We start from the raw sequence: 18,436 nt of genomic DNA on the forward strand, positions 1-18,436 counted from the left end.
AAAACATATTTCTGGTTTAAAAAACAAAATTGTGCTGTACCAAATAAATGTGAAGTCACATAAATAAATAGGATGGAAAGATGTATTCCTTTTAATTTTCAAGATCACTCTGATAGTTTTATAGCTAGTTTTGCTTTTAGAAATAAGCATTGCTATTGTTCTGTAGACGCTCATTGAAGTCAAAGGGAGGAGCAAATGCTGATTGACAGCAGAATTGAACCATATATACAGATGGAAATATTTCCAAGTGTCTAAATCCAGATAAACTGGACTCTATTGTAGATGTACAATTAATATATAACACTAATTATTTCTCTAACGTAAGGCTTATTTTACTGAAAGCCTCTGAATGTTGGAATGCTCATTTAATAAAATGTCATCTATAGCATAGTTCTTTCATTATATCAAGGGATCTCTGATATGTTTGCTCATATCAGAGTCATTTCTGATGGATTAATTACCATGTAGGTTCAAGATAATAACAAAATCCTTCTTAAATAATCCTACTGTACCAATGCACTGAAATATTTCCATTGGAGAAGATTGTCAGCTTCTGAATTGATATGTAACACATTGGTTTAATGAAAAACTAGCTGCCGTGATCCCTTTAGGCACTTTGCATTTTCTTTTTATAATAGCTTAATAGGTAATAGAAATAGAAACAATTAAAGGCCATGGGCCAGACTCTTGTCTTAGGGTATGTCTACACTACAAGACTATTTCGAATCAACTTAATTCGAATTTGTGGAATCGACCTTATGAAGTCGAAGTTGTGTATCCACACTAAATACACTAGTTCGACTGTGTGAGTCCACAGTAACGGGGCCAGTGTCGACTTTGGAAGCGGTGCACTGTGGGAAGCTATCCCACAGTTCCCGCACTCCCCGCTGCCCATTGGAATTCTGGGATTTCCCCCCAATGCATGCTGGGGGGAAAAATGTGTCGAGGGTGGTTTTGGGTAACCGTCAATCACGTCCTCCCTCCCTCCCTCCCTGAAAGCGCCTGCGGGCAATCTGTTCGTGCACTTTTCTGCTCAGTGACAGCGCGGGCGCCACAGCACTTTGAGCACGGATCACGCTGCAGTTATGGCCGTTGTCAACTCCTCGCACCTTATCGTCCACCTCTTCCACAGTCAGCTGCTGAGAAATAGGGCTACTTTTCAATGGTGCTGCGAGCACTGGTGGACCCTGGGGGACGTTTTACCAACATCAATGTCGGGTGGCCAGGCAAAGTTCATGATGCGCGTGTTTTCAGGAACTCTGGTCTGTGTAGACGCCTGCAGGAAGGTAGTTTCTTCCCGGACCACAAAATAAGTCTTGGGGATGTGCAGATGCCTATAGTGATTGTCGGGGACCCAGCCTACCCGCTAATGCCCTGGCTCATGAAGCCCTATGCAGGCGCCTTGCACAGCGACAAGGAACTCTTCAAGTACCAGCGAGCAGTGAGCAGCGTGACCTGTGACTGTTCAGTTTCTTTACAGAGAAGCTGAACCTGCCCCTGTTTCTTTACCAAGTGACTGTTGACTATCATCTGCAGTTACATACCCCGCCCACCCCGCTTCCCCAACTTCCAACACACGTTTAAAAATAAAATACATGTTCCACTGTCACTTTACAAAGGTTTCTTTATTGATGACTTTGCATTACAGGGTTGAAACTGGGACACGGACTGTGCTGGGTAGGGTGTGCAGTGATGTAAAGACCGCCTGTAAACTTGAGGAATGACAGGCTCCTGCTCCCAGAGCGGTCTGCAGTGCCGGACTGGATGTTTCAACGGAGCCTGCCATCCCTCCTTTTTGGGACTCTGTGTGTGGGGCTATGTGGCCTTTTGGCGGGGGAGGACGGATACAGATTCCTCTGCTGCGTGGCTCTGTGGTCCAGGACAGGGACCGTTGCATGAGATCTGTAACCCCCCTCCCCCGCTACAAAGTCAGATACCCCCCCACCCACACAGAACCTGCAAACCACCTCCCATACCGACCAGGGTGCGTACTGACTGCAGTGTGTGTGTGACCTGCTGCTGATCTTGCCCCCATGTCTGTACCCTGGTAAAGGTGATTGTCCTGTCAAATTACCAACCCCCTTCCCCCCCTTCAAACACAGTCTCCTCTAAAAGAACATGACGGAAACAGTAATTAACAGAAAAGTATTTTTTATTATCAACTAGACAGTTAGGGGATGAAACTGGGATGGGGGCTTGGGTGAGGCGGGAAGGAAAGGACTTCTCAAAATTTAGGGTATGAGAGCTTTTGGGTACTTGAGCACTCTGTTGGGGTGCAGTGACAGTTTACACGGCCTCTGGCGCTCCTCCTTCTGGTTATTTTGGGTGAGGGTGGTATGGGACTTTGTGGCGGGGGAGGGCGGTTGCAGATACACTGCAGGGGGGCTCTGTCCTCCTGCCTGAGGTCCTGCAGAACATGCACAAGGCGCAGGAGCATGTCCGTTTGCTCCCTCATTAGTCCAAGCAGCGTTCGAGTCGCCTGCTTGTCTTCCAAACGGCACCTCTCCTCCCGTTCGCTGTGTGAGCGCTGGTACAGAGAGAGGGTCTCCCTCCACTGGCTCTGCTGGTCCGCCTCGTCTCGGGAGCACCCCATAAGTTCAGCAAACATCTCGTCCTGTGTCTTTTTCTTTCGCCGCCTAATCTTTGCCAGCCTCTGTGAGGGGGATGCTATGGCAGGTCTGGAGACAGTCGAAGCTGTGTGATGGGAAAAAGGGAGTGAATTCCTTGCAAAGATAAATTTTTGCGAACAATGAACACAGTCTAGTCTGTCTCTGTGAATTCTGGGTTGAGATCCCAGTGCCTGATGGGGCAAAAACCATTTTCGCGGGTGGTTCTGGGTAAATGTCGTCAGTCATCCCTTCCTCTGGGAAAGCTACAGCAGACAATCATTTCAAGCCCGTTTTCCCTGGATTGCCCTGGCAGACGCCACAGCGTGGAAACCATGGAGCCTGTTTTGTCTTTTGTGCCTGTCACCGTATGTGTACTAGATGCCGCTGACAGAGGCGGTCCAGCAGCGCTACACAGCAGCATGCTTTTGCTTTTGAATGACAGCAGAGATGGTTACCAGCCATACTGTACCATCTACCATACCATACATTGGTAATAAGATGGGCATGGTTACCAGTCCTTTTGCACTGCACCATTTGCTGCTGTCATAAGTGCCCCTGGCTGCTCTTAGCCAGGGGCGCAAAAGCCAAAATTGGGAATGACTCCCTGAGTCAATCCCTCCTTTTTGGTATCTAAAAATAGAATCAGTCCTGCCTAGAATATGGGCAAGTGTACTAGAGAACCACTGTATCAGAGAATCAGAGAGCACAGCTGCTCTGTGTCAGATCCTGCATAGATTATGAGCTGTATGCTATTCACAGGGGGTGCTCCTGCAACAACCCCACCTGTTCATTCCATTCTTCCCCAGCCTTCCTGGGCTACCATAGCATTGTCCCCCCACTTGTGTGATGAAGTAATAAAGAATGCAGGAATAAGACACAGTGACTTGTTAGTGAGAAATGAGTGGAAGGCAGCCTCCAGTTGCTATGATAGTCCAGATAGGACATTAAGGAGTGTGGAGGAGAGGAGCCCAGCATCCTGCTGTTAGTCCAGGGGCAATTGAATCTTTTCTTTACACATGAAGGGTGGGGGCTGATGAAGCTCAGCCCCCTGTTGCTATGATGAAGATGGTTACCAGCCATACTGCACCATCTACCATGAAAAATTAGGTTCACCTGACACTGGGGGACCTGACAGATGGTAGTCGGCATGGTTACCAGTCCTTTTGCACTGCCCCATGTGCCAATAGGCTGATGATGAGGACGGATACCAGCCATATTGTACCATCAGCCATCCATAGCGTGGGGGGAGCAAGGATGTTGGTGTTGAGTGCTGCACCGTCGCGTCTATCTGCAGCATTCAGTAAAGATAGGGTGACATGTAAAAGAGTCAAGAGAGGATTGTTTTCCCTTTCACTTCTGGGGGTGGGTGGGGGGCTGCATAAATTGCCTAGCTATGCCCTGATCTACCGCGGACACTGTTTTTGACCCTAGAAGCATTTGGAGCTCAGCCAAGAATGCAAATGTTTTTCGGAGACAGCAGGAACTGTGGGATACCTTGCATCCTCAGTCCCCCCTCCCTCCATGAGTGTCCATTTGATTCTTTGGCTTTCCGTTACGCTCGTCACACAGCAGCGTGCTGAGTCTCTGCTATGCCGTCTGTCCGGAGATTTTTTAAAAAATACTTTGGACCAGGCGTAACATTACAGTAATTCCCCTAATTAGATGCAGGAGTCTCCGAGCGAGATCACCCTGAGGACGGTCACTGAAGGAGATAGAGAGCGCATGCTGCGTGAAAGCCAGCACAAACCAGGGCCCTATGCAGCCGTGCTCGGGGAGGCAATGCTCCCTGAGTACCTCATGAAAGCCTCGCGCGGAAAAGTGTGCTACCACGGAGCACCCAATAAGGCAGCTCTCCCCAGGAACCTCCTGCGGAGGCTTTTCGATTACCTCCAGGAGAGCTTCGTGGAGATCTCCCAGGAGGATTTCTGTTCTATCCCCATATATAGAGAGACCTCCTTTTCACATACTTCAGATTCCTGTTATATTAAGAATAAAAGTTTACATGGTTAAAGCACTTACCGACTGCTCCTTCCCCTGATTCAGGATCCGGGTTAATGGCCGGGGACGGTTGGTAGGGGATCTCCGTGACGGTGATGAAGAGATCCTGGCTGTCGGGGAAACCAGCGTTGTAAGCGCTGTTGCCTGCCTTGTCCTCCACAAACCCTTCCTCATCTTCCCCGTCCGCGAACATCGCCGAGGAACTGGCCGTCGACACTGTCCCATCGTCAGAGTCCATGGTCACTGGTGGGGCAGTGGTGGCAGGCTCCGTAGCGTCCGTTTGCAGCTTTGATTTTTTGGTAGCCCTGTCTGGTGTCCTTGATTTTCACGTGGCGCTGCGTTGCATCCCGGCTGTATCCTCTGTCTCTCATGGCTTTGGAGACCTTCTCGTAGGTCTTTGCATTCCGTTTTTTGAAGCGCAGCTCCGAAAGCACAGACTCCTCGCCCCACACACCGATCAGATCCAAGAGTTCCTGGTCAGTCTATGCTGGGTCCCTCTTTCTATTCAGAGATTACATGAACTCCTCTGCTGGAGAGCTCTGCATCGCTGCCGGTGCTGCTGTGCTCGCCCCAATGTCCAACCACGAAATGAGATTCTAACTGTCCAGACAGGAAAAGGAATTCAAATTTTCCCGGGACTTTTCCTGTGTGGCTGGTCAGAGCATCCAAGCTCGGACTGCTGTCCAGAGCGTCAACAGAGTGGTGCAGTGTGGGATAGCTCCCGGAGCTAGTAAGTTCGATTTGCATCCACACCTAGCCTAATTCGACATAGCCATGTCGAATTTAGCGCTACTCCCCTCGTCGGGGTGGAGTACTGAATTCGAACTAAAGAGCCCTCTAGGTCGAATTAAATGGCTTCCTGGTGTGGACGGGTGCGCGGTTAATTCGAATTAACGCTGCTAAATTCGAATTAAAGTCCTAGTGTAGACCAGGCCTTAGTTACATTAAGAGCAATATACTAGCAATATATTACAGTCCTGATTCTCCACTACATCTGAGAACGTAGTGCAGAGTGTTGGGCCACAAGGAGGTGATTTCAGCTCTCTGATCCTCAGCCACCTGGCCCTAGTGGAAGTGAGAGCAGCAGGGGGCCTATTCTAATTTCCGCTATGACAGAGGATCAGGCATAATGGAGCTCTGTTCCCTGGCATCACTCTCTGGAGCACCATTGACACATGCCCCAGTCCCCTCACACTGCAGATTGGGGGGCACCAGAGTTCCACCAGCAGAGAGTTCCTCTATGCAAGAGCAGTTCACTAGCTATTTCTAGCCATGTTTCACATGACATAAAGTGGACTTAGTGGACCAGAGACTCTGGTTTTATGTGTTGTTCTTCAATTCAAAGCCCCATGGTAGAAACACCTAGAAAGGGAGGGTAGCATTCCGGGGTATCTCTGCTGTCTTAGAACCACTGTGTATTCTACTGGGTGACACAGGAGTAGAGCTGGCATATAAAAGGCAGGTAGTGAAGTCTGCAGTTCCCAGGTAAAGTACTATAGGTCAGAGGTCTTCAACCAAAGAGGCCCCAATCCCATGGATCCCTAGCCAGGTATGTAGTGAGGCTGTCCTTTAAATCACAAAATGAAGGAAATTCAAAACAGAATTGGATCCTTAGTGTTATTTTAATTAAAACCACTTTGGATGTATGAGTAGGAAGCATATTACATCAAGATGTTTTAAGAACAGATAATAAATAATACTTTGCTCTTATATAGCACTTTTCATAAGTAGATCTGAAAGCACTTTACAAAGGATTAAGTATCATTATCTCAGTTTTCCATCATACAAGATGACATGTTTTTGTTAGTAGATCCATGTTCTGGCCATGAGATATGTTCACAGCTATCACTGAAGCCTATGACAACCAAGCACATTCATCCAAAAGCAGAGATTAGCCCCTACAATACCTCTGCAGAGAGGTATCTCATTGTGCTTTGTTCTTTTACAGCATATTGTGAAAGCTATAAAGTGATAGTATTAAAGGGGAAAATTCCCTGATGGAACTCCACTGAAGTCAGTTCTAATCAATGACCCATTAAATATTAGAACAACTTTTCTAAAAAACAAAATTGCACATTTCCAGGGATGGAGAGATGTATTCCTCTGATTTAATAAGATCACTCTGAAACTTTTTAACCAATTTTGCTTTTAGAAGTGATCCAGTCCCTGCTTTTATGATTATATCTATATGAAGTCAGTGGAGTTGCCAGCAGAGAATTTGTCCTACAGTATTTAAAAATGAAGAATGTCACCACATGAACTGGGAAAATCAAGAGGCTTAATCAATTTTATATCAATCTCTGAACAAACCAAGTAATGATTATTAATTTGCAGTACTTTTAGTTACTACTAACGTACTATTTGGTGTTAAATATAGACTCATAGACTTTAAGGTCAGAAGGGACCATTATGATCATCTAAATATGACACTGCATGGTTGAAATGACACTGCTAGTTGACATAAGAAAGCTAGAGAAGTAACAAGGAATTCAGAATAAAAACACAGAGTAAAATTTGTGCCTGACAAAATATACAATGGGTGCATTTTTAGGAATAAGTCTATAAATAAATGCAAAGAATTCACAAAGGCTGTCTCTTGTTTGCAGTCTTATGGGAATTACTCTACTTTGTGGATTGTTAACTAGAGAATGAAAATCTAGTTTATGTGCCTCTCCATGCGGTGACATTGGAGAACTGAATTGTTGTTGGGGTTTTTGTTTGTTTCTTTTTTCTATATCAAAGATGAAAAGCACTCTTGTTGGTATTTTAACAACAGAAGCAAATAGAAAAATATTGTTCAATACACTGCACAGTATGTTCTATCTGTCCTCAGACTAGCTGTCTCTAGACAAAGCTTCCTGTTGCTTAGCTAATTGAGTCTGTCCAGGAGCTGGGAAACACAAAGTTTAAATTTCACTGGCCAAATTCTTTTTGGCACCAGAAAAAACTTGTTATACATATAAAAAGAAATTTAGTCTTGGCTTAAACAGCTGATGCCTGTATTTACTAAAGACAGGAAAGTTCTGTAGACATCACTAAGTTTAGCATTTTAAAAACAACACAGCAAAACAGAGTCCAAATGAAAGAAAGCATGAAATAAAAATCAAAGGAGAAAGCAAGTTGAGTTCTGGTGAAATTTATAAATAATTCTTTCTCATTCCAACAAGAGTTTTGTGTGCCTAAGACAATAGGCCTGCTTTTAATTTAATGAGAGCCAGTATTTCAGTAATACCATAACTGTTTTGTGTGTATATTCTCTTTTATGATAGTCCCAAAATTATGTGGTCCTGGAAGGACTGCAACCCAACAGCAACTACATGGTGGAACTGCAAGCAGTAACATACTGGGGACAAGTACGACTAAAAAGCACCAAGGTTTCTCTCTATTTCAGCTCAACTCAAACAACTATTAATAGTAAGTAATTGCATCCAATTCCTCTTACGCTCTGTTTTAACTGATGATTTCTCTGATTTAAAAAAAAACCCCACCTATTATAGGTGGCTGTATAATAGCATGCCTCTGTGGTCTTGGTCAGGTCATTTAACTTTTCTGTCTTTGTTTCCTCATCTGTAAATTGGGGCTATAAATCTTATCTACCTCGCCTGTTTTGAAAATTACTTAAAAAAATAAACATGTTAAACATGTGCATATTTGCAGGATCACGGTCATAATATTATATTAGTGCTAAAATTCCCCCAAATACACATTAAACTTCCCAATAAATAGAGCAGAAGCAAATCCCAGACCACTGGCCTAATGGTAGAATCTTCCCTTGCAAAAGTTTTTAAAATGTTGACAACTTCAAGTAGCCCATAAATTCAGATCTTAGTCCAAATTTATATATCCTGTGGATTCGGACAAAGGATTTATTCTCCTACTAGGATCTTAAAATATAAAACTGTATGTCCCTGGTTGACAAGAAGTTAATCACAATCTTGTATCACATGCACAGCACCTACCTTCAAGATGAAGTCTTGAGGTATTAAGTTCTTTCTTAAACTAAACTCACATGCTAAACAATACAGTGGAAAAATTCTTTAAATCTCGAGGGGCCTATACTGTGACAATCAATCTTAGTTAAATACTCTTTGAATAATAATTTGTCTAAGGTCAAGGTCAAGATTGATCTGCCCTTCCAACTGCTGATGTGTCATCTGATTAACCAAATCCAACCACTGATGCTTATGACAGTAATAGTTTTCAGGATTAGAGCACAAACGGTTTCCAAAGTCTGCCATTTTACCCATCTTTGCTCTTCCCATCTTTCATTCCTTTCGCATTAGTTTCCCTTTTATGTTATAAGCAAAATGAAAATTAATTGCAACAGCTTTTCTAACTCATATCATTCTGTATTCCAGTACTGAATATTCTGATTGCTAATGTAGTTGGACCGCTCAGCAAGCATGTTCAGTCTGTTTTGGATACAAATAAGATATATTCTATATATACCTAGATATAAAAGTTAACAAATATGCAAAAAACCCATTATAAACAATAAGAACATAAGAACATAAGAAAAATATGTTAAATACAATGGTGCTTTTCTTTTCCTGAAGCAGGAGGGAGAGATGGAACTGAGTTTCCTTCCCCCTCCACCTACAACACACATACATTATTTTTATATGAAATGAGTCAGTTACATTTGGATATACCCCAAAGGATTATTTTGCTATCTTTCTCCAAGCCCTCAGGCTAGATCTGTTTACAGAAGTGTCATTGCTGTGAGGTACACGTAAGTTGTGCTTGGTGTGTGTGTGTATGTGGGTGAGTGAGGGGAAGGATTGAAAAATTGTTCGGCAGGCCCCAGAACTGCCAGCCCCACGCTTTCAAAAATTATATGCCAAGCTCTAAAAAAATCATGAGATTATCTTAAAAATCATAAGATTAATAGTCATTATTTGGGGGAGAGATGTGTGTGTTTTCCTTCCTGGTTTTTGAGCTGTTAAGCCTGGTCTACACTACGCGTTTAAACCGGTTTTAGGAGCGTAAAACCGATTTAACGCCACACCCGTCCACACTAAGAGGCCCTTTATATCGGTATAAAGGGCTCTTTAAACCGGTTTCTGTACTCCTCCCTAACGAGAGGAGTAGCGCTAATATCGGTATTACCATATCGGATTGGGGTTAGTGTGGCCGCAGATCGACGGTATTGGCCTCCGGGCGGTATCCCACAGTGCACCACTGACCGCTCTGGACAGCAATCTGAACTCGGATGCAGTGGCCAGGTAGACAGGAAAAGCCCCGCGAACTTTTGAATATTTCCTGTTTGCCCAGCGTGGAGCTCCGATCAGCACAGGTGGTGATGCAGTTAAAAAACAAAAGAAAGAAAGAGCTCCCGCATGGACGATGCGGACGTGATCACTGTAAGGACAGGCAAATCTGTTCTATCAGCACTCCGTTACAGAAGACGAAATTCAAAATCATTTTTCAAATATCTCCAGACAGATGCCATAGCAGGGACTCAGCGCACTGCTGCGTGACAAGCGTAACGGAAAGCCAAAGAATCAAATGGACGCTCATGGACTGGAGGACTCAAGCTATCCCACAGTTCCTGCAGTCTCTGAAAAGCATTTGCATTCTTGGCTGAGCTCCAAATGCTTCTAGGGTCAAAAACAGTGTCCGCGGTGGGTCAGGGCATAGCTAGGCAATTTACGCACCCCCCCACCCACCCCCAGAAGTGAAAGGGAAAACAATCCTCTCTTGACTCTTTTACATGTCACCCTATCTTTACTGAATGCTGCAGATAGACGCGATGGTGCAGCACTCAACACCAACATCCTTGTTCCCCCCACGCTATGGATGGCTGATGGTACAAAATGACTGGTATCTGTCCTCATCATCAGCCTATTGGCATCGTCATCATAGCAACAGGGGGCTGAGCTCCATCAGCCCCCACCCTTCATGTGTAAAGAAAAGATTCAATTGCCCCTGAACTAGCAGAGGGATGCTGGGCTCCTCTCCTACACAGTCCTGTCTGGACTATCATAGCAGCTGGAGGCTGCCTTCCACTCATATCTCACTAACAAGTCACTGTGTCTTATTCCTGCATTCTTTATTACTTCATCACACAAGTGGGGGGACAATGCTACGGTAGCCCAGGAAGGCTGAGGGAAGAACAGAATCAACAGGTGGGGTTGTTGCAGGAGCATCCCCTGTGAATAGAATACAGCTCATAATTTCTGCAGGATCTGACACAGAGCAGCTGTGCTCTCTGGTTCTCTGATACAGTGGTTCTCTAGTACACTTGCCCATATTCTAGGCAGGACTGATTCTATTTTTAGATACCAAAAAGGAGGGATTGACTCAGGGAGTCATTCCCAATTTTGGCTTTTGCGCCCCTGGCTAAGAGCAGCCAGGGGCACTTATGACAGCAGCAAATGGAACAGTGCAAAAGGACTGGTAGCCACGATCATCTTATTACCAATTTATGGTATGGTAGATGGTACAATATGGCTGATAACCATCTCTGCTATCATGCAAAAGCAAAAGCATGCTGCTGTGTAGCGCTGCTGAATCGCCTCTGTGAGCGGCATCTAGTACACATACGGTGACAGTCACAAAAGGCGAAACAGGCTCCATGGTTTCCACGCTGTGGCATCTGCCAGGGCAATCCAGGGAAAACGGGCTTGAAATGCTTGTCTGCAGTTGCTTTCCCAGCGGAAGGAGTGACTGACGACATTTACCCAGAACCACCCGCGACAATGATTTTTGCCGCATCAGGCACTGGGATCTCAACCCGGAAATTCAAAGGGGCGGGGGAGGCTGCGGGAACTATGGGATAGCTACGGAATAGCTACCCACAGTGCAATGCTCCAGAAATCGACGCTAGCCTCGGACCGTGGACGCAAACCACCGATTTAATGTGTTTAGTGTGGCCGCGCACACTCGATTTTATACAATCTGTTTTGTTAAACCGGTTTATGTAAATTCGGAATAATCCCGTAGTGTAGACGTACCCTTAGATTTCATGGTTTTTACGCTTTTCTCCGCAACCATGAGGGTTAGAAGCTTACACCGAAATCCTCTAAGGCATTTAGGTGCCTAACTCCCATTGAAATCAATGCCTTTGAGGATCTGGGCCTTACTTTTTTAAAAAACAAAAGTGATTCTCACATAATATTATGATTCTAAGGCTTTTTAAGGAAAATCAACAAATATTGTGAGGCTTGCCATAAAATCATGAGAATAGGCAACACTGGAACATAAAATGTTTAGGCTGACTCTGGTTGATGTTACCAAAGCACTGCAAATTAAGGGTTTAGTCCTTCTCCCATTGAATTCGGTGGGACTTTTACCATTTATTTTCCTGGGAACAGAATCAGCCCAGAATTTGTCAGCAAAATCTCTTTACTGGTTATACAGATTGTAGTAACAGATCACAAAACTGAGTAGTTCAAATGTAAGCAGAGCTATTGCTTGTCTTATAGCAAAGGCATGAATACAGAACTGCAAAGGACAAATGCTCAGAATTATTGTGCTATCTTTCCCCTGAAGCAAGGCTCATAGTGGCAATATTTGATATGAGTAAGATTCTAAGAAAATATGTAGGGGACTGGCAATGTGTTATTGAAACATTTCACAATTCATCATCATCAGCATCATAGTGAAATTCTGGTTAAAAATGCTTTTAAAATTAACCCCAACTATGTAAGACTTAGCAGATCTGTTGCAGATAATAAGCAGATTTTGATCATAAAACTAATCAAGTGAGCTTGAATGAAAGTAAAAACTTAATAGAACAGTGTTAACCATGTAAACTATAGACACAATGACACATGATCAACTGGTTAGAATATTGAATTGAGATCAGGGACTAAAAGTCATGTCCTTGGATACTGGCTCACTGAGTGACTTTGCACAAGCAACTTCTTTCCTCATCTGCAAAATGGGGATAATAACAACTACTTTTCTACTCCAGAGGGGTCTTGTTAGTCAGTTATTTTTCATAAGAACTTGGAGGTTCTTTGATGAAAGTTGGTCTATCAGTGCTATGAATTAGTATTTAATGTTATTAGATAGCTTTCAGCACAGTCACTGGACAGATTGTGATCTCTCTTCCATTGGTGTAAATCTGGAGAATCTCTTTTTTGTTTGGTGGATCCTCTTCTGGATTCAGACTAGTTTCACTAACGTCAAAATCTGGCTCACTGTTTTGGGCACTGTGTTGATGCAGCACCAGTGCCCCAAAGTGCCCCTAGAGTCTGTGTTGCACTGAGCCTCTGCACTCTCACTGCTGGTCATGTTGCTGAGGAGGAAGGGAAGGGAAGGAGGGATGTTTGCTTCACTTTCCTTTTTTACTCTCTGACACTTTTCTGCTTCCAGACTCCAATGCAGATCATATTTGACTTACAAAATCTTTACCAACAGGGGTTCATTTATTCTAAACTGCATATGTAAGTTGCGTGGTTTCAGCAGTTACTGTTCACTTCAATGGAACTCATCACCACAACTAACTTTAAATTCTCTTCAACAGTTTCTTTGGGATAGTCTGATCTCTCCTCGACTCTTTTACCCTCTATAGCTTCAGAAAATAGATTGGATTATATTTCTGTGAAGTCTGCTATCTACCTTATCTCTGATTTCTTTTTGCTCATGATTGATTTAATATTACTTTGGTGAATTTTTAGGTTATTGCTTTGACTGGTTTTTTAGGGTTTTTTAAATCCAAGTACATGATTGAGCTATACTTCTGGTTGGTCTCAAACCTCTGTTATTGTCTTTAGTAGAGTTGACCTTAGTAGATTTGCATACAAATATTCAAGAACATTAATTTAATTAAAGCCTGTGATTTCATTTTGACAACAAATCAATTCAATTCACTTTGATTCACAACTCTTTGTTCATTTTTTCATGAATAGTTACATAAACAGCTTGCATTCACATGAGTGTGAGGATATTCACAGAAAGCTAAATATTACATGAATATTATGATTGTGTTAGCTGTTATTTATTCATTAGTGACTTCAGTGGAGCTACATCAATTTGCATCAACTGAGAATCTAGCCCAGAGATTTTTGCAATGCTTGAGTATACATAATTTATAGCTTGTACTATATATCGTAGTTGCTGTTGTGTATGAAAGTAATCAGTATGGAAAATGCCAGAAAAATATCTATTCCAGACCATTTATTCTCACACTATAAAGGATCTAACACACACAACTGTATATGATATTCAAAGCCTCTATAATTTGATTGTCAGCATTATTTTTCCTTCCTGTTGTTTGCTAGTGTTCTACTCTAAATTCACTCAGAAGAGGTAAATGAAGATTGGATGAAATATCAAGATTGGATTTTTTTTCTAAAACATATTCTCTAAGAATTATTTTGGAGAAGTTCTATGATCTGTGTTATACAGGAGGTCAGACTACAGGGATCAGCAACCTTTCAGAAGTGGTGTGCCGAGTCTTCATTTATTCACTCTAATTTAAGGTTTCGCGTGCCACTAATACATTTTAACAGTTTTAAAAGGTCTCTTTCTATAAGTCTATAATATATAACTAAACTATTGTTGTATGTATAGTAAATAAGGTTTTTAAAAGGTTTAAGAAGCTTCATTTAAAATTAAATTAAAATGCAGAGCCCTCCGGACCCGGGCAGTGTGAGTGCCACTGAAAATCAGCTTGCGTGCCGCCTTTGGCACGCGTGCCATAGGTTGCCTGCCTCGAACTAGATGATCACAATGGTCCCTTCTAACGTTCAGGACAGCCAGTCCTCCCTCCTCAAACTCCAAGGAGTGACTCAAGCTGCTCTGTTCAGCAGTCCTTATTAGTAGTGTAGCTACTCCTCCCACTAAGCACAAGTGGCGCCTTGTCAATTTCTTGGTGCCTTTTTACTCACCCAGAGGAGCGATAAAAAAAAAAGGCGCCACCCTCTGCGGCGCTTTTATTTTACTCACCCCATGGCGCTCTGGGTTTTCGGCGGCACTTCAGCGGTGGAACTTTCACTCGCTCCGCGGGATTTCAGCGACGGGTCCATTAGTGCCGCCAAAGACACATGGAGCTAGTGAAGGGCCTGCCGTCAAAGACCCGGAGCACTGCTAGGTGAGTAAAAGCGCTGCAGCAGGTGGCGCCTTTTTTTATCACTCCCTCTGTTCCCTCCACCTGGCTACACCACTGCTTCTTATATGGCCCAGCCTGGCCCTGATTGGCTGTCTCTCTAAACCTTCTCCTGATTGGCTGTCTCTACAAGCCCTTTCCTAATTGGCTGCTTCCTGTGCAGCCTCCCTGGGGCTGCTTTAACCCCTCTTCTGCCAGTGTGGGGCAGACGCCCCACCACAACCTCCTAATCTTGAAAATCTTTTTGGTTCCACCATTTCAGCTAGATAACCAACTACAGAAAACAAAGGACTTGATCCAAAGCTCAGTAAGGTAATTTAAGTTAATGGAAAGATTCTCATTAAGTTCAGTGGGCTTTGGATCAGACCCTAAGGGGTTTCTCCATGCTCAGGAACATATTACCTTATCATGCCACTCTGCTTGTCTGTTTCATTCTTGTGAAACATACAACATGAATACCTCTTTCTGAAGTGATAGATATGTAGGGATTGTCTTATTCAAGCCCCTGATTGTTCCCAAGAATGGACAGACCAATACAGGGAAGAACAGGGCATGCACCTATAAACCAAAACACACCCTATGGGTCCAATTTTTGTTTTTCCTTCTTTGTATAACTTTACAACCCGCTTATAATTTGTCATGATAAAGTCACACTATAGAAATTTGTTTGTGTGTGTAAAGAATAAAATTATCCACATTTGGTGATTGCTTGATTTTTCTTAAAAGAAGGAAAGGAACAAGTTGATTAAAGAAAGGAACGAGGCACTACAACTTATTTGATGAATATTAAGCAATTGGTGCTTTAGTTGAAACTACTTTTAAATAAGGCAGAACCTTCAAATTTACATTTTATCCAATTATTTTAATGAATAAATCAAACCTGAGTCTCCTCTCCTTTCTTTGCAATATATTGTTGATTCCTCAGCAGCTTCTTGATCATTTGCATCTTTACTTTCCATTCAAGTACTGTAATTAAATACATCATGTTTCATAATCAGATATAAAAATTGTCCCCTAAATTGGAATCTGCAAGTTTCAGGTTGTGAAAGTGCTGATTCAAAGCTTGGATACAATATTACTGTTTTTTTAAACTGAGGATGCCTGGGGTATATTTAAATTCTGTTCCTAAATACTGACAAATGTTAGTAAGCTGTTTCAGTATACCATATTTATTTCAACGTAGCACCCACCCCCTGTAAGTTATATTGTATACCGTATTAAACCAAGATATTTCTTAATTGTGTTGTATGTTGTAGAAGAACAGACCTCTCCAATTGGGAAAACCCGGAAAGGACTAGTTGATCCTCTTCCACCCTTTCAAAGAAGGAGACCGGCTCGTCTTCTTGAAATTGGAGCTCCTTTCTATCAAGACAATCAACTTCAGGTCAAAGTCTACTGGAAGAAGACAGAAGGTTTGTTGAAAGTTCTCTCTTTAATCAGGGACTACCATGAACCCATCTATGTCAGAGGTGGAGAAGCTCTAACACTGATATATTTACAGTGAAACCCATTAAACAGGTCTGCCCTCAAAATATTGTTTAGCAAGCCCAAATACAGATGAACCATTGCTTATCTGTTCTTCCAGGGGGAGCCTGGATGGTAAGAGGATGCACAAGGAGAATGCACGTCTACTGTGCATTGAGGAGCAGTGCTCTGTCGTGGTATATAAGGAAGGGCTTTAGGATGCAGGCTGGGGGGAGGTGATGCGTTGTGAGAAGAAAAGTGATGACTTGGATCTAGTGGGCAGTAATAGCAAGGGAACTGAAGTACAAGTGTGGAACACCTGTAGTCAGGGGCATCAGAATCTGTACTTTTAAAAGTGGGAGGGTCATGCCTGCTTTTTAACATGAGCATAGTGAAAGTTCTTTGGCGGCAGGGACTTGGTCTTGTTTTGCAGTTACACAGGGCCCACTATGATAGTGCCTTACTCCTGAATGGCCTCTGCTACTTTAATACAAATAACAACGAAAAGAGTTGTAGAAATCATGCTCATCTCTGTCCCTAAAAGACATGAAATGGAACACAAGGTGTAATGAAATGTTAAAGTATAGATAGAAAGTTTTCTACTCCCCCCTCAAAACTCTATATTGTTTTTGTATGCATGTTTTTTTTTTAAAATTCTAAATCTAACATTTTATTTTAATCAAGTAGCATAACAAATTCAGTAAAAATAAAGGTCTCATGACTTCTTTAACAAGAATTTTGATCTTAGTACTCATATCTTGGCCAGATAACAACTAAGAAAGGAAATCTACTGCTGCAGTTGCAAGTGGTTGTGGTATTCTTCTTCACTTATTGTCATGAGTGGTTGCAAAGTGTTGCGGTGAGCTGTATTAAACAGCTCTCATGCTCCGAACCAGAGATGATTGTGTTTTAATGATGGATGAAGTGACCACTATAAGGGTGCTTTGTAGATCCTCTGAATTGAAAGACAGTTTAAATGACGTAAAATATTGATATAAAGGCTATTTTTATCTGTAAGAAACCATTTTATTTTTAATAAATAATTACATTAAATCTTCTCTTAATAAAACTTTAAACAATGAAATGTTGTTCATGTACTATATTAATAATCATTAAGAAATTGTTTTTGTATATGTGTTTACAATGAGCTAGATCATTCTGCTGGGCAGGTTACTCATGTATAGATGCAGGGAAACCACAACTTTAGACTTGCGAAGTTTCCTTGGATTTCTGTCTGGAAACCAGGTTTATCCTTCAACCATGGATCTATCTATGTAAGAGTTTCTACTGCTGCCCATGACTGTAGTATCTGAGTACCTTCTATGTGAAATAGCTTAGCAACAGTAGAGTCTCTAGTGATTTTTATAGAGTCTCTGGCTCGTCTCCCTTCCTCGGATTGTTTTTTGGTTGATTTGTTTATTTCAGGTCTTTTTGTTTTATCTTTGAATTTTGGATTTGTTGTTGTTGTTGTTTCCCCGGGGGAAATACTAGAGGGGGTACTGGTGTTGAGAAAATTGTTTTTATGAATGGTAGGGGTTTTCAGCTCTTGGCCTGTGGTTTCCTGGAGGCACACGCCATCCACACAGAGACCTGTAACTTACCGCAAAAATCTGGAGTATTTCAAGGAAATATGGTGATGTTGCAGCTGTCCCTGCAGCCCCAAACCAGCACATCATAACCCCACACACTATATCCCTCTGTGGCACTTTCAAAAGAGTCTCCATGGGCCAAGGGAAGAGAGGAATGATGCAATGAAGACTACACGGCCTCCTTCCACAACCTGGCTTCTGTTCCGCCCATCCCAGGAAGTGTAGGGGATAATACAATCCATTATTTTATAATACATTAATTTATGGCTTTACTACACCCTCCAATACATATTTCTATTTATGACTGAGTGGACTTCCAGAGCATCTAATTATATATATATATGCATGCCAATGAATGCCACAGGTTGGAAGGCCAGATTGACTTCTCTGGGCTCAATCTTCTCTTCTTTATGGGCCTCATTGTGAATGTTCCATTAATATCACTGAACTTGGGTCATGCAAGCAATGTAGGATCTGGTCTTCTGTGTTAAAATAATATTCAGGCTGAATGCTGTTTTATGATGGCAATTATACATGCACTTCAGGATGTGCGTTAACGGGAATAACTCCACACCTCAAGTTGTGCAAAGCACTTAGCAAACACACATCATTTTACCCAGCATAATTATCACAAAAGTATATAGTAATTAGACAGATACAATGGTTTCTTGTTCAGAAGAAAAACATTCCTTTCATTTCCTCCATTGGACACAGGACTG

The 18,436-nt window shown here is 42.5% G+C and overlaps 1 protein-coding gene across 1 annotated transcript in view; it reads left to right on the forward strand.

Moving 5' to 3' along the window:
- Positions 1-18,436, forward strand: part of ANOS1 (anosmin 1) — a 193,380-nt gene that overhangs the window by 149,026 nt on the left and 25,918 nt on the right. Inside the window, exons 8-9 of the mRNA XM_045011751.1 lie at positions 7,877-8,021; positions 15,921-16,076. Of these exons, the coding sequence (XP_044867686.1) occupies positions 7,877-8,021; positions 15,921-16,076 (301 nt within the window). The remainder of the gene's footprint in view (positions 1-7,876; positions 8,022-15,920; positions 16,077-18,436) is intronic.

This window comes from Mauremys mutica, chromosome 1, assembly GCF_020497125.1.
Source record: "Mauremys mutica isolate MM-2020 ecotype Southern chromosome 1, ASM2049712v1, whole genome shotgun sequence".
Lineage (NCBI taxonomy): Eukaryota > Metazoa > Chordata > Testudines > Geoemydidae > Mauremys > Mauremys mutica.